The sequence below is a fragment of the Poecilia mexicana genome, unplaced genomic scaffold, assembly GCF_051168715.1.
Source record: "Poecilia mexicana isolate PSO_F unplaced genomic scaffold, ASM5116871v1 scaffold_20, whole genome shotgun sequence".
NCBI lineage: Eukaryota > Metazoa > Chordata > Actinopteri > Cyprinodontiformes > Poeciliidae > Poecilia > Poecilia mexicana.
This window is the reverse complement of record NW_028263389.1, coordinates 15,156,913-15,171,726: the sequence shown is the minus strand read 5'-3', so window position 1 is coordinate 15,171,726 and position 14,814 is coordinate 15,156,913. Positions and strand designations below refer to the sequence as shown.

Genomic DNA, 14,814 nt, shown 5'->3' with positions numbered 1-14,814 from the left:
AATAATAATAATAATAATAATAATAATAATAATAATAATAATAATAATAATAATAATATCGTGGTGTAGTATTCAGAAAGTATGTTTTCATATTTTAATTAAAAAGAAAACTATAGTCAAATAGATTCAGATTTACTCAAAATAAAAAAGAAATACTAATTTAATTTCAATTTCAATACTTACATACAAAGTTGCATCAATATGTTTTAAAATGTGTTTTTGACTGTAAAAACCGAACATAGACGAAGGGGCGGGGGTGGAATTAAACGTAAGTAGTGTTACGTCATTACGTAACACGCTGACAAGTGAATAGTCGGGATTGCTCTTCTGCGACCAGCTAACTGGCAGAAGTCCTACCCAGCTGTGTGGACGTATCTTTCCGTTTAACAGCCGTTTGTCCGATTTGTTGTGTCTTGCATTTTTTCAGTAACTATTTATTACATTACGTTATTCATCCTCCCGTTTGGTATATTTTAAAGAAACGGACGCGTATGGAGTCTTTGTTTTCGGGAAGGCGCTTTGTTGTAGAGAAAATGTGCAGTTAGTCTTATCTACCGCAGCCAGGCTCGGACCGCCGCCGCACGGTGTGGACAACCAGGGAGCCGAGAGAAGCTAAAGTGCTGCTGTTAGCCGACCACCCCGAAGCCGACCAGAACGATGGGCCTGATTTTCGCAAAACTGTGGAGCTACTTCTGCAACCAAGGTAGATGTCGTGTTTGGAAAAAGGGGTGGGGGGGGGGGGGGAATAAAAAAAATAGTAATCACACTGTTACGGTTCACTGCGAGCTCAAGTCTACCGGAGATAATGGAAGCCCGTTAGCTTGAAGTGAGCAGCAAGAGCCGCAACAACAGATTGAAGGGGTGAATTATCTCGCCACGCATCTCTTCGGCTCTGAGTTGTCCTCTTCTTTGTTCGGGCTAAGTGACAAAACAACAACTAAAACTCTCAACGTGTCCATCTGAGCCACCACTGCGGCGCTTAATCTGTTTATCACGTAGTGGACGACATAATTACATTAAGTAAGAGAGCCTGCCTCAGTTTATCCATTTTGTCAATCAGCTTTAGTTCACTATCCAGGACACAAAGCATTGCATAACTTATCATGGGCTTTCTAAGAGTTTGATGAGCTATATCAAATTTTCAACAGTGCTCCGCTCCATCGAAAAATGGATAGTACTGGGTTTTACTGCAGCTTTGAAATGAACTTGAACGCTTTTCCTGGCCCGAATAAGTTGACATAAAAGATAGAAACTCCAAGATCCTCCCAGTGACAATGATACCAGCATATTAGCTGTGTATAAACACAGCTGTGTTTATACACTACAACTTTTTTCTTTTTTTTTTTAAATGAAGTCTTTTAAAACTTTGCTCACACGTTATTACATAGTTCATTGTGATGTGGCCAAGCCCTAAATCTGTTATTTTCTTAAGAAGGACTGTGATTTTATAATAAAGAAAAATGTTTAATTGAAGATGGCTTGAGCCTTGTCCTTTTAATGTGACACCACAGTCACCTAAGCTGTCTGTTACTTGTATGGAAGACAACGTAACGCAGCATTTCCCCCTACATGCCCACTGCTGGTGAGCTGCTACACTCTTCCTTCACTTATCAAGATATTTAGTCCTACTAGGAAATTTTCAACTTGACAGGTGGCGATCTAAAAGCAGCATGTGCCTGCTGAATTCCTCAACGACTTACCCAGTTAAGATTAGCTTGTTAAAACGGCATCGTTTTGAAACGGAGCAAAATAAAATCACAATATGTGACTTTAGATCATGGCAGTGATAAAGTAGGTGTTTTTATAGTTATTATATTGGTCATGTTATTTGACATTGAAGACAATTTAAATCTAACTTCTCTCCAATTTCATAAGAACTACTGCTAATTGACTGTTTTTGGGGTAGGGCGGGATGTTTCTAGGGATGCAGAGAATTGATTTGTGATTAATTGTTGATTATTGGTTTATTAGCTCAAAATTATTTTCTATCAATTAATAACTTTCGCTTAGACCTTCTTTTAGTGCTGACGTTTGACCACCATACCAGAATGAGAAAGATAAACTGTCTAAATAGAGTTGATATGGGATACAAGATACACTTTATGTGAGTCTGTTTTGAAATATAAACACTTGACAATAAACACTTGACAAGCTCCTTAAGTTTCACAATGTTTTTTTTAATCGAGCATATTATGAAAACGTAGCCCTTGTTGCTTTCCAGAACGACACCGAAAAACAACCGTGTTTTATTTTTTTTATTATTTTTTTTTTTTAAATGGTGGCTTATTGGTTAATTGTTAGTTGATCAATATGATTAGTCAACTTTAGATGAACTAATCAGTAACTTGCATCAGAGGCGGTTTCATTTTTGCAAAATACTTTGTTGCTACGTTTAATAACAGTATTCTGATGGTGGTTGTTGAGTCGTTTTATTGTGTGTGTTGGGGAAATGAAAGCAATATTACTCCGAGCTGCTTTAATGAACCTCCTGCTTAAAAATCTCCAGATTTAATCATAAATCAATAAGGTTATGTTGCGAGACCTTAAGTAGTTGCACATGGCCACACACACACACACACAAAGCTTTCACATGAAACCATTACAGATTCTCTGAAACTCCTGCAAAGATATTGTCTGCTTCTTTTGGGTGGTTCCAAAGAAAACAAAAGAAGTGGAGGTGAGAACAAGAGCGGATACGTGCGACTGGACTCGAGGAAAGTGCCTGAAGGAAAATATTTTACTCGACTGGATTCTTAAAAGCACTCCCACACAGCGTGCTTAAAGAAGGCAACACATTGAGGTCAGATGGCATGGAAGCAAGATTAATCAATTTGCATTGGCTAAGAACCGACAGGAACTCTTGGTGTGGCATACACAGAAAACTCCAGCTGAACTTTTGTTTTGCACATTCAGAACACAACATCCACACAGTGGTGATGGCATCATGCTGTGGGGTCCTACTTAATCAGGAGACGGATAAAGCTAAATACAGGGTGACAATGAGGGTCAAGGGAACTTCAAGAGACTAAGGAATAATTTCAGACTTTGGAAGGGGTTCACCCTCCTGATTTAAAAAATACATAACAGACTTTTTTTTTTTAAAGTTTTTTTTATTTGTAAAATTTTTTTTTTTTTTCTTTCCACTTAAATTTTCACTAGTTTGTGTTTTTTCACCTAAAATCCCTATGAAGTCAAAGTTTGTGGTTGCAACAGGGAGTTCAGGAGAATACTTCAAAGATTGGAAAATAGTCGAAGATGAGAATAAAATCTGTTCCCGTCGTGTCTTAGCTTTATAAAACAGCAGGTGAGAGATTCTGTGTTCATGCACACATTTTATCTGCTGGCATTGCTTGTCATCAACACATGGTAGCAGGCCACGAAGGAAGCAATACGCAATGTATATCCTGCAAAAGCGAGCATAGTTCATCCTGACCAGCAGAACTTCCTTCCTTACCTCTGCGAGTCAGAGGGACAGAAATGTTCATGTTGGCTCCCTTACTGTGTTCATTCAGCCCAAATCCTCCCTGTAGTTCTTATGAATGGTAAGAAGTGATGTCAGGGAAAACTGAGACAGGAAGTTCAGAGCTTGATTATTTTTTTTCTTTAAAATGTACTGCTGTGGGTGTCAGGGGAGAGCGGGGTGCTTTGTGTTGACTGAAAACCTCACGTTTAGTTTTTTTTTTTTTTTTTTTTTCCCCCCTCCTCTCTGCCACGTAGTGCTGTTACAGTAAACAGTGCAGTTTGTGTCTTTCCTCAGATCGTAAAACAAATCCTGGTTCACTGTTTTTGTCACAGAGCACAAGGTGATTATTGTGGGCCTGGACAACGCGGGGAAAACCACCATCCTTTACCAATTGTAAGTACAATCTTTGAAACCATCCAGAAAACATAAACTACATTTTTTTTTCCACTGCTCTTAGATTCTTTAACTTTTTTTTAATTATTATTAGTATTAATATTATTATTTTATTGCACAGTCTGATGAATGAGGTTGTTCATACGTCGCCCACCATTGGGAGCAATGTGGAGGAAATAGTGGTGAAGAACACCCACTTCCTGATGTGGGACATAGGTGGACAGGAATCGCTGAGGTCCTCCTGGAACACCTATTACTCCAACACAGAGGTGAGAACCACGTTACGTTTTTTAGGTCAGCATTGTTCCAAACTTTTTCCCAGCACTTTCGCCTTCCGTGTTTCCTTTCTCCCGAGTGGCAGCTGGTGCGTTCATTCAGAGCTCAGACTGCAGCAGGGGTCGCTGATGTCAGCTGGGTTAGCTTTATCACAAAGGAGTCTGTCTCAGAGGCAAAGTTGGGGTCAGCTGCCGCAATACTTGGGATATAAAAGGACAAAAAACGGAACAGGAGAGGCAGATGTGTTGGGGACAATGCTGAAACACCACCAACTCACGATGGGAGGCATTTAACAAAAGCTTTTATTACATCTTGGTACGTCATTTATGAAAAATATTCTGATCTTTGTGCTCATCAGTGACAAAATTCTAAGGTTTAAAATTTGAATGAGGAAGGTCAACAGAAAATATCCTTGTTCATCTTTCACTTGGAAGTGGCTTAAAAACAAACGCAAGGATTTTCAAATCGGCACAGAGAATCCTTTTATATGAACTTTATTTAGGTTGAAGTTTTTCTAGATTCCCTGTTGCATCCTGAATGTGTCCATCCCTTTGTTCAAGTCAAGTAGTCATGTTACAACCCCCTCATGATTGGTGTGATATTTACATGTTAAATACACCGTGTCAGCCCATTTGCAACTCCTCTAGAGTCGATTTGATTTTAATGCCATCTCTTTCCATTACAAAACATTTCTTTGGTCTCCGGTCATTGAAGGCTCCTATTTCTCATTCAGAAGAAGTTGTCGGGTTTGGCGTCCGACCGACTGGATATGCCCACCAGTCGTGTCGCACTTAATTCCTTTAAAAGTGGCTCTGTGATTTATTTATTTTTCTCTCTGCAGTTCATTATTCTGGTGGTGGACAGCACCGACAGGGAGAGACTGGCCATCTCTAAAGAGGAGCTCTACAGGATGTTGGCTCATGAGGTGGGCGACGCTCCAGGAAAGGAAATAAGCTTCACGTTGTCGTTTCTGTGCCATAGTTGCGCCGTTGTCAAGAACTTACAGATCAGAAGATGTGATTTAAGTTGCATTGTTCTCTGAATTGTCCCCATCAGGACCTGCGGAAGGCAGCCGTGTTAATATTCGCCAACAAGCAGGACATGAAGGACTGCATGTCGGCAGCGGAGATCTCCAAATACCTCACCCTGAGCTCCATCAAAGACCATCCCTGGCACATCCAGTCCTGCTGCGCTCTGACAGGAGAGGGGTGAGGTCATCTACTGGTTTACAAACCAGTCCCAGATGATTGCTTAAGATCTCTCCTTCTGTTCAGAAAATAGAACAGAAGGAAAGCAATCCATGTTCCTTTTATTATTTGTTTGATTAAAAATCACACGGTCATAGTATACATTCAGCCCCTTTTTAGAATGACGCCACTAAATAAAATTCCGTTCTGACCAGAAGGGTCTGGGCTCATCTCCCAGCAGGACAACAACCCTAAGCAGCATACAGCCAGAGCCGCAGTCAAAGTATTGTGTGAAAATGGACCATTCCTGAGAATCTGTGGGGAAACTTGAAATTTGATATTCCGACACTCTCAAACTAATCTTACCGGATTTACAGGCTTTTTGTTTGTAGGATATTTTGAAAAATACACGTTTGCCATTCAATTGTACTATTGTCACATAAAATCCCCAAAAATACATTAAATTCATTTTAAAACAATAAAGTTCAAGGTTAGGAAGATTTTAGCTGTTATAGAGTGCCTTTAAAAACTACAGCCAAGTCCACATTTTTCATACTTGTGGTAGATTTATAGTTTTAATTCATCCAAAATGTTGTTTTCTGAAATGATGTAAAAAGCATATTTATTTATTTATTTTTTATTTATGTTTTTTTTGCTTTGCTAGCCAGCTCTTTGCTCATTTCCTCTGGAATGTCACTTTCCATCACTGTAAACTTAAACCCCATCCACAGATTCAACTCAGGATTCTGGTGATTAAGTTAAGATCACTTTTCTCAGACTTCTGGCAGATTTAGGTTGAATTTTGGGCTTAACTGCAGGCCTTTGAATCTGTCTCGCTAGAAGAGTCGTTAGCCACCAGGTGTTGCTTTTTTTTTTTTCCACTAAACGGTCTCCTTTGAACGTGATTGTTTATGCATGTGAGTCAAGTCAAGATGCTAGCATTGCCATAAGCGGCTAAATGTGTCTGAAAATAAAGTCCCGTGTGGATTTTGGGTCTTGAATCTCATTACGTGTCTTGTTTGTTCCAGTTTATGTCAAGGCCTTGAATGGATGACCTCCAGAGCCGGACTCAGATAGCCCCCCTGTCCTGCCATCAATGCCTGACGACCTGCACCTCTCTCCCTAATGAGGTGGCACACCATTTTTGTCCTTACTGGCTTCCTTTTTTTTTTTTTTTTTGTCTTCAGTGACACAACAACAGGCAGCACCGCCGCCGACGGACCACCACAGAATCATTTGGTGGAGTCGGAGCTAAAACAAAGACTGTGAAGAAGGTTGTCAGTCAAGGACAATTTACACTACATGCATATCATGTCGCGTTACATCTCATCAAGCTGAGTACTTTAAGGGAACTTTTTAATATGGTGCAGCTTTCTTCAGGTCAACCAGAGGAGTTACACAGTATTATGAAAGCAGCTCCAATGATTATATTCACACTAAGATGTTCTATTAATTTGACACAATAATGCTTTTATTTGGTCCTCATTCTAAGCACAAATGTTTGTTACATTTTGTTTCAGGTTCATAAGCTACAGTCATCATGTCTCACATTCATTTGGAGTTTTTAAACCAACCTTTTTTTTTTTTTTGCCATAAATGATCCAGCCAATGTTGACGTGGTAAATTTGGAAGATGGAAAATCGCTTAAACGTCAATTGGACTGCAAGTGGAAGCTTGGGTTTTAACAGTATTTCTCAGCATTTTATAAACAATGCATTGAGTTATTTAATTTTAGTTTTGCTCTATAGTCATTTTAGTGATTAAGAGGTTAGTTTGTAGGCTTATTTTACTCCATCTTTCTCTGGAACTGTTTTTTGTACAATTTAAACAAAGGGATCGGCAGAAGCCACTATGAAACGGGTGCCAAGCGTTTACAGGAAACTGCTTGCACTGCAAGGTTTGGTGGTCGGCGGCAGGCAGGATGGTACCGACTCGACGTTTCAGCTCTGGTACTTGACGTTCAGCCTTAACTCAACCTCTCTAGTCCGCCCGATTCGTTTCCTCTTCCGGCTTGTCAAATGAATCCTTTACCATCGCATCTATGCACGTGCCACTTTGAGAACTTGTTATACAAGTTCAGACGTGGTCAAATTTGGAGGTGCACGGCTTACAGTGAGCCTGAGTCGTCAGGCGGCCAGATAAACAGGAAGTTGAACTCTGCGGCAGTGAGGCTTCCAGCTGGAGCTCACAAAGCGAGGAAACGGGTCACATGCTGTGCTGACATCTCGTCTGCATCATGTACTGCATTTGTTTTTTCATTAAACAGTTGTTTTTGAACAAGTGTTCCGTCGTCCTTTAAAGGGAGCGAGTCCTCCGTCGGTACATTAGTTAGCGTTCCAGGTAGGTACACTTTACACAGTGGAGGGTTCCTGAGTCTTTACAGGAATATTTCCTTTAAAAGACTCGATTTTCATAATTATCAGTTTCAAATTTTACATTGAAGTACAGAGTTTAATGGCAGATATTTCTAAGGTTTGTACACTTTACATATGGATGTGCACTAGAGCACAAAGAGGGAGGACACAAGGAATTGCAGGGAAAAGATGAAACGAAAAGCATATTTTAAGAAATAAAGCCTGGGGAAAAAACTCAAAACTGACAAATTTGCCAAAATCAAATTTCAAAGAATGAAACCGTTTTGCTCAGATCCACCAGCATGAGTGATAAACTCCTACTTCATCCATGTAGATGAGAGAGTATCTTGATGAGATGTCAAAGGATGCATCTATAAAATATGATCCAACCTGGCTGATTCCCAGTGATTCACCATTAATCTTTACAAGCAGCTGCTGTGGTAAAACTCGGCTCTGAATCGGTGCTGCAATGAGATTTGTCGAGTTGGATCAGTTTCACCCACTTCTTTCATCTATGCACAATACTGAACACTTTCATTGTTCTGTGCACCATCCTCTGTCAGGCGTGTGAATCTACGCCAGTGAGATTCCAAAAGGCTGAATATATTCACTTAACATTTATTGAGAACATTTTCCCAAAATATCAATGAATATTTTACACACTGATATTACACTATTTGGAACACAGAGGTGCACATTATTAAAAATTACACTATTAAAGGTCATTTTAGAGATTCTCATAAAACCCCAAAACTTAAGTTTCTTACAAGACTAGAAGATTATGCAATGCAAGTTATTGTTTCCTTCCGCTAAACTTAATTAACGTCAAGATATCACTGTCTGCTTCATTATGTTATGACTTTTTATGGTTTAATATTCAGCATTTACTATGATTGCGTAGACTGTTTAAATTGCATTTCCTTTATACTATTAAAACAAATATACATTACCTGTAAACCATAGTAATCAAAATAAATATTTACTGTATAATTAACCTTTTGACTACATTCCTAGATAAACCTAGAAGCCAAACCTTCCATTGTTCCAGTTCTGTTGTGGTAGAAGAAATTCAGGCCGTTAAGATATAAACACCGATTTATTAGGGTCTGTACCACTGGCCAATCAAAACAAGGCACAGTAGTCTTAAAGGACGCTGAACCAATCCCGTCTTTTAATGAGCGTAAAAGTAGCCGTGCAGTTTTTCAAACGTCTAATCGGTAAATTTACTACACATTCACTTGTTAAAGAACCACTGCAATGAGGCGATGAGCGAATGGAAAAAAAACAGCAGGAACACGCACTGAGGAGTGGAGCGTTAAAATAAACTCAATCCAACATATCACAAGTGTATATCAGTGAACGTCTAATAAAAGCTGGTATGTTGTCCAAGCTGCAGCCCAGATGCAAACCCCTCAGTGTCAGAACAGGTACAGATGAGAACTTGCGGTAAATACCTACCTTAAGATAAAGTTTCAGTAATAAAAAGGGTTTTTTTAGGATGTCAAACATTTCACAGTAACATCACTTTCACACATAAAAAGACATTGAAGACACAAAGTCGGCTGTCCATTCAGTCCTGTCTGCCTTCCGATCCACTCAGCTCAGTCCAGACTTAAATGTTTGTTGTCACTGGTGCTGGTGTAATCTGGACCTCCCCCTCAATTAGGAACAAAACCAAACTCTCTGGCAGTCTTTTGCATCTTTCTCTGCCATAAAATCCACTTCTGCTCAAGCGCCCATGACAAAGTCTTTGGGGAAAAACAAAACATGTACAGAAGAGCCCACGGGTCAAAAATGATATATTGTAGGTGGTAAAAGGAACTTCTCGTTGCGGTGGGGCGCCTTTATTAAAACGTCCACCACTTTTGTGGCCGCAGAGTTCGCCGTTGGACTGAAAGCGACCAAACATGCTTCAGTCCCAAACAACAAAACGCCTTTGGATGAGGCAGCAAAACTCCCATGGATTTTACACACACACAAAAAAAAGGACAAAGAACAACAGGAGTACGGGTACGGGTGATCTTTGGAGGTTGCAGATCTGGGATCTACACACACAGAGCTCTGGGGAACCTGAGGAAGAAATTCAAAAATGTTAAGTTGGGAAAGAAACAAAAAAAAAAAAAAAAAAAACCCACAACATCTTAAGCCGTGATTAATCTCACCCTTCTTCGGTGAAGCCGTCCATCTCTTCTTCGTCCTCCAGCTCCATGTCCAGCTCGTTGTCGAGGGAACCTCGGCCGTAGCCACTAAGAACACTGTAAATAATCACAATGGTTTTGAATCTTTGAGCAAGATCCATCTTTACGTATTATTGTCCTACTATATACATTTTTAAGAACATTTTTTCCCCAATTTGTTGCTGAACAAATAAAGATAAAGCCTAACCCCAAACAAAACAAGCTTCAGTGCTTTATGCTGGTGACGAGGCAGAAGGAAACTAATCAAGTCGATTTAGACAACATCCTATTTTATCCTCTGTGTAATGTCGCTTAAACCTTTTTGAGTTTTGTTCCAGTGAAATGATGGAAATTCTTGGCTTTGTTTGCAGGTAATCCAGCAAAAAGAAAAAAATAATTAACTTTTCAACCTGCGGAACACTAATCTGAGTCAATAAGAGGAAAATTGGCCAATATGTTCATCTCTGATTCATCCATTACATTGTTCAAAATTCTGCCTAATCAGTTCAAATCTCATGCCTTTTCTGACATCACTGATCCAAATGCACACATTTGGATCAGTGTGCATCCCAAAACAGATTTCCCAAAACAGAAATCTCTGGTCTGTTTTGGGAGCCCTTTAAAAGAAAAAAAAAAAAAAAGCAACTAAACTTTTTACTAGGTGGCATGTTTAATAAGTAATGCTTACTGGCACAGACCTGACGGAGCGACACGTGAAGAACACGATCCTCTTCAGTTTTTTGTTGTAAAAGAAGTAGTTGAAGGACCAGAGGCTCCCCTCTTCACCAAAAGGATCAGAATCGAGATCTGGGTTGTAGCTGAGAAACAAGGAGAAACAAAAGTGACTCCCAGCTGTCAGAACGGTGCGTTTAGGCGTCGTAAACCGCGAGAACGCCGACCTGTAGATGTCGCAGCTCTGGAGGTTGATCTCCTGGTCGATGGCGTTCCACAGCTCGGGTCCCACGGAGTTGAACTCTTCTCCCACCGATGAGAACAAGCTGCTGTTCACCGCGTTCACCACCTGAGGAGAAAACTACGGCTTAGCGACGTCTCGTCGTACTTTCAGAGCAGTCGCACCTCCTGCGGCGGCAGAAGCGCTCACCCAGTTGAGGCTGGGCTCTCGGCTGAACTCGTGGGCCCGGGCGGCGCTGAAGTCGTAGTCCGGCCTGAAGGACTCGTTGAGCGTGGTGATGAGGTAGAACAGTGTCTTCCTGCACACCTTGTCGCTCAGAGGGTTTTCGCCGTCCTCGCTGCTCTTCCCCAGCCTACCAAACAGAAACACAGTGGTCGGCATCCCTTGAATACTCCCCGTTGCTCTCCCTGGTTTCTGCTGAACTGGACTGCTGTGCTTACTGAGATGGGCTGGTGGCGCTGGTGGACTGAGGGGGAGAAAGGGCCTCCAGGACGTGTGGCTCCCCCTCCTGGCAGAACTGCTTAAACATGTGTTTATCGTCTCCTGCCATCTTGCAGGAGTAGCTCTCGATCCTGCAGGACAACAGGAGTAATAAAAAAAATAAAAAAAAATCTTTAATGCATCAAATGAAAACATGTGATAATAACAAAGATTGTTATTGTAATGGGTTTTTTTTAATTTATTGGGATCATTTGACGCATAATAGCACCGTAATATTTAGCAAAGTAAAAAGCCATAACATTATCATCCAACTAAACATGCTTTAGGTTGCAATTATAGAAGCATATCTAGGTTTTGCCATAGATTCTCAATTGGATTTAGGTCTAGACTTTGACCAAGCCATTCTAAAATGAATGTGCTTCATTGTAAACCCTTCTATTGTAGCTCTGGTTGTTTTTTCAGGTCTTTACACACATTTCTTTCAGAAAAGTCCTGCCTTTGTGCACAATCCATCATTTCTGCAACTCTGACCTGGAGTTCCTGAGGATTTAAGACACTGAAAGCCACATATACTTTTTTCCTTCCAGTTCTGTTGTGAACTACTATCACGTCAAATCCATTAAGTGTGTTTTTGGACCATTTATCAAGCTCTGGATATCCTCGGGAAGCCATGGCAACACAAACACCTCGCCAGTCGCCGTCAAAGGTCTCCTGCGCTCGCGTATCTGGGTCAGACATCAGCGGGCAGCAGACGGCAGTTGTTTATTTTCCTCCGGTGCACTCTGAGGTTACACAAGGTGCCACGGCTAAGGATAGAGCGAGTGTGAAGATCCTCCCAGATTCTGACGGCTTTAATTATAGGAACGTCCGAGGGACACGGAGTGGAAATAGCAGCACTGGTATTCCCAGCACAACACAACACAGCTGACCTTCTGCTTGAATCCTGCTGGCAACAACTCAGCCATTCAGACACAGGAGTAGGCAGCGGGCATGTGTAATGGAGGGGGCTCATGCATTCATTAATGGTAAAGCTACTTATTTACCTAAGCAAGTGAGCTTCACCTACTTTCCCTGCTACCTTGTGAAGCCCTTTGCACCTCAATCTCTTACAGATAAGAAAATACTTATGTCACTTCAGCTTGTCTGAACTTGAAACCGTTCTTCGCTACAGCTGTCCTGCGCTGAAAGACTCCTCCAGTCTGGCTGAAACACCAGCAGAACTCGGCTCTCATGTAACGAGTGTGTCAACACTCGGGCCGGCTTAACAACGGCCTCCAAAATAACCACAGAACGCAGTGATCTGCGTCAACCCAGGCCACGGCCACCGCACCGCTCAGTTTCACCAGCCCACGCAGCAAAACTGCATAGCTGCACAGCCCACTGGAGTTTATGTAATTACACTCCTTTTAGCTGCATCTGCAAGGCCCAGCTGGGAGGCGAGGGTTGCATAACCTGAGGCACACTGATATGGTTTACAGTCTGCAGACTAAATAACAAGAACATCACCGGTGAACTTTCGACGCGAGCTTTGAAAGGAGGCCTGTAGAGTAGTAAAACACTTTAGTCAAATTGTGTAACCTGTAGAAGGCCAATTCAGCACAGGGTCTGTGATCTCTGCATCTGCTGGCAGTTCTGTTCCATGACGTCAAAAAGGGAAAACTTTTTTTTGCTGCACAAGAGAAATGCACAATATGGACTGCTCCCTTCAAATGCTTTATGCTAAGAAGTCAGAAGTGCAACCGTGAGGGTTTACTCTCTGCATCCAGAAAACAGAGTCAGGGTCAACTGGGAAATGGTTGAGGAAAAACTGGGAAAAGTTGGGCTCTAGCCATGTTTGTGTCCAATGCACAACATAATTCAAGATTCAAAAAAAAAAAAAAAAAAAAAACTCCCAACAGTTCCAAATCCAGCATTTTCAATGACAAATTTAAAGTCTAATTGGATAAAAACTGAAAGTAATGTGTACTCTGCCTTCACGTTATCTTCTGAAAGTCTTGCTCTCTGGCAATGTGATAAAAAATCCCGATAAGTTTGATCATATAAACATTTCCCTTTAAATTGCTTGTTACACAAATAATCACTCATATTCGGTCACCACTTCCACACAAAGCATTACTCCAGAAGGGACTCATTTACCTGCCGAGGATACGGGACTCCCCTGTTTCCACACACAGCCGGGAGCTGAGGGCTTCAAAGCTGGAGTTTTCCAACAGCTTCATGGCAGCCTGGGGTAGAAAAAAAAATACATTAAGATGACATTATAAACCTTATGTAAATGAGCAAGTACAGTTTTATTTACAAATAGCACCGATTAAGTGAACAGAAAAAGAAACGAACAAGACAGAACTGCGCAGCAGCGCCCCCCTTGGATAAATTACAGACCAAAACATTATTTCCTCTAACGGAAAACACTGCCCCTCCCCCACACACACACACAGTCTTCCTGGTTCAACACATCGATTTTAATTCACTTACCAACAAATTATCTTCCACACAGGCAGAGATAAGAAGGTTAAACCTCGTAGCAGTCGACTGCACCGTTAGAAACTCGACCTCTTTTGTCAAAGCGGTTCACGAGGATTAACGATCCGCGCTTTGTTTTTTCCACCAGCTAACACTAGCCGCTAGCTTGAATATTTATTCTTCGGTCTTCGCCTCAACGCGAAACTAATACCGTGAACTTGAGCTGTGGTATCTTACGGAAACACTCGGTCGAGCGGGAGACGTTCTGAGGCTCTTTAAGTTTATAGAGAAGCTGCTCTTCCCGATTAAATGCGACGAGATTAAATCCAGAGACAGTTGGCGTCCGTCGGAGTCTATCTGCAGCGGCATCCCTTTAGACCTGATTTTACAAAACGATCTGTGTCGGGGGGGATCAAGTCGCTCTTTTGTCAGCGACTCGATCAGAAAAGCAGCAAAAACGCTACTGAGCCTATTAATAAAAAAAAACACACAACTGAATGACGTTTCTGCTATTTATCGATAACCTTCAACAACCGCTCTGTTCTCACCAAAACAACAGGGTCTACTGTACGTGTTGACCCAACCCCTTTTCATTTATATACAGGTCCCACCCATTTTTTAATGCCCCTTTGTGATTGGCTACTTTTGCCTGTCGCTATGTGTACAGTGAAATGCGATTGGTTAAGACAATTGAGGTAGTGGCTTAATGTTTAATGTCAAAAAAGGAAATATCTTGTAGTTCCTGACACTACCCAGTTCCGTCAGATTCAGTGGAGCTTCTGTGACTATAAAGTTTCATATCAACTGGGTTTGTGTTTGGACTTTGATTGGGCCATTCCAGCTTTGGTATTAACTATCCTATTGTAGTTCTGTCCGACTGTTTACTGTTGTCATCCTGGACCCAGTTTCAGAAAACTGGCTTAAGCTCCGAGTAGCGGGCATTTACTAAAAAAAAAAAACCCCAAAAAAACTGAATTATTTAATTTGTCCAATACATATTATATTGAAGCATTGCAACCAAGTAAATATGTATGAGCTCATTATACTACATTTAGCAAGTTTCTAATTGGGATAAATTATATTTCTTTAAATCCAATCTAAGGCTATAACTACATAGATCCAAACTTAAATTAACTTTCCCCACAAA

General features: G+C 41.0%; 2 protein-coding genes across 3 annotated transcripts; one reads left to right on the top strand and one right to left on the bottom strand.

Annotated features, from left to right (window-relative positions):
* Positions 1–294: 294 nt before the first annotated feature.
* On the top strand, positions 295–7,599 carry arl8 (ADP-ribosylation factor-like 8). The gene is made up of 6 exons (XM_014982927.2): positions 295–703; positions 3,796–3,856; positions 3,978–4,125; positions 4,974–5,057; positions 5,189–5,340; positions 6,348–7,599. Exons 1-6 carry the CDS (start codon positions 658–660, stop codon positions 6,394–6,396), a joined length of 540 nt encoding a protein of 179 aa, XP_014838413.1. The 5' UTR covers positions 295–657; the 3' UTR covers positions 6,397–7,599.
* A 1,151-nt stretch (positions 7,600–8,750) lies between these two features.
* maf1b (MAF1 homolog, negative regulator of RNA polymerase III b) lies at positions 8,751–14,249 on the bottom strand. 2 transcript variants are annotated; one of them, XR_015761557.1, is made up of 8 exons: positions 13,680–14,249; positions 13,341–13,429; positions 11,204–11,335; positions 10,953–11,115; positions 10,750–10,871; positions 10,539–10,668; positions 9,836–9,928; positions 8,751–9,743 (listed from the first exon to the last, which is right to left on the bottom strand). XR_015761557.1 is itself a non-coding variant. In XM_014982924.2 (8 exons), the coding sequence occupies exons 2-8, from the start codon at positions 13,421–13,423 to the stop codon at positions 9,719–9,721; spliced, it is 738 nt and encodes a 245-aa protein (XP_014838410.1). In that variant the 5' UTR covers positions 13,424–13,429; positions 13,680–14,248; the 3' UTR covers positions 8,751–9,718. The 2 variants fall into 2 exon arrangements, 1 of the variants encoding a protein (XP_014838410.1); XM_014982924.2 differs by having other exon boundaries at positions 10,549–10,668; positions 13,680–14,248.
* Positions 14,250–14,814: the final 565 nt, after the last annotated feature.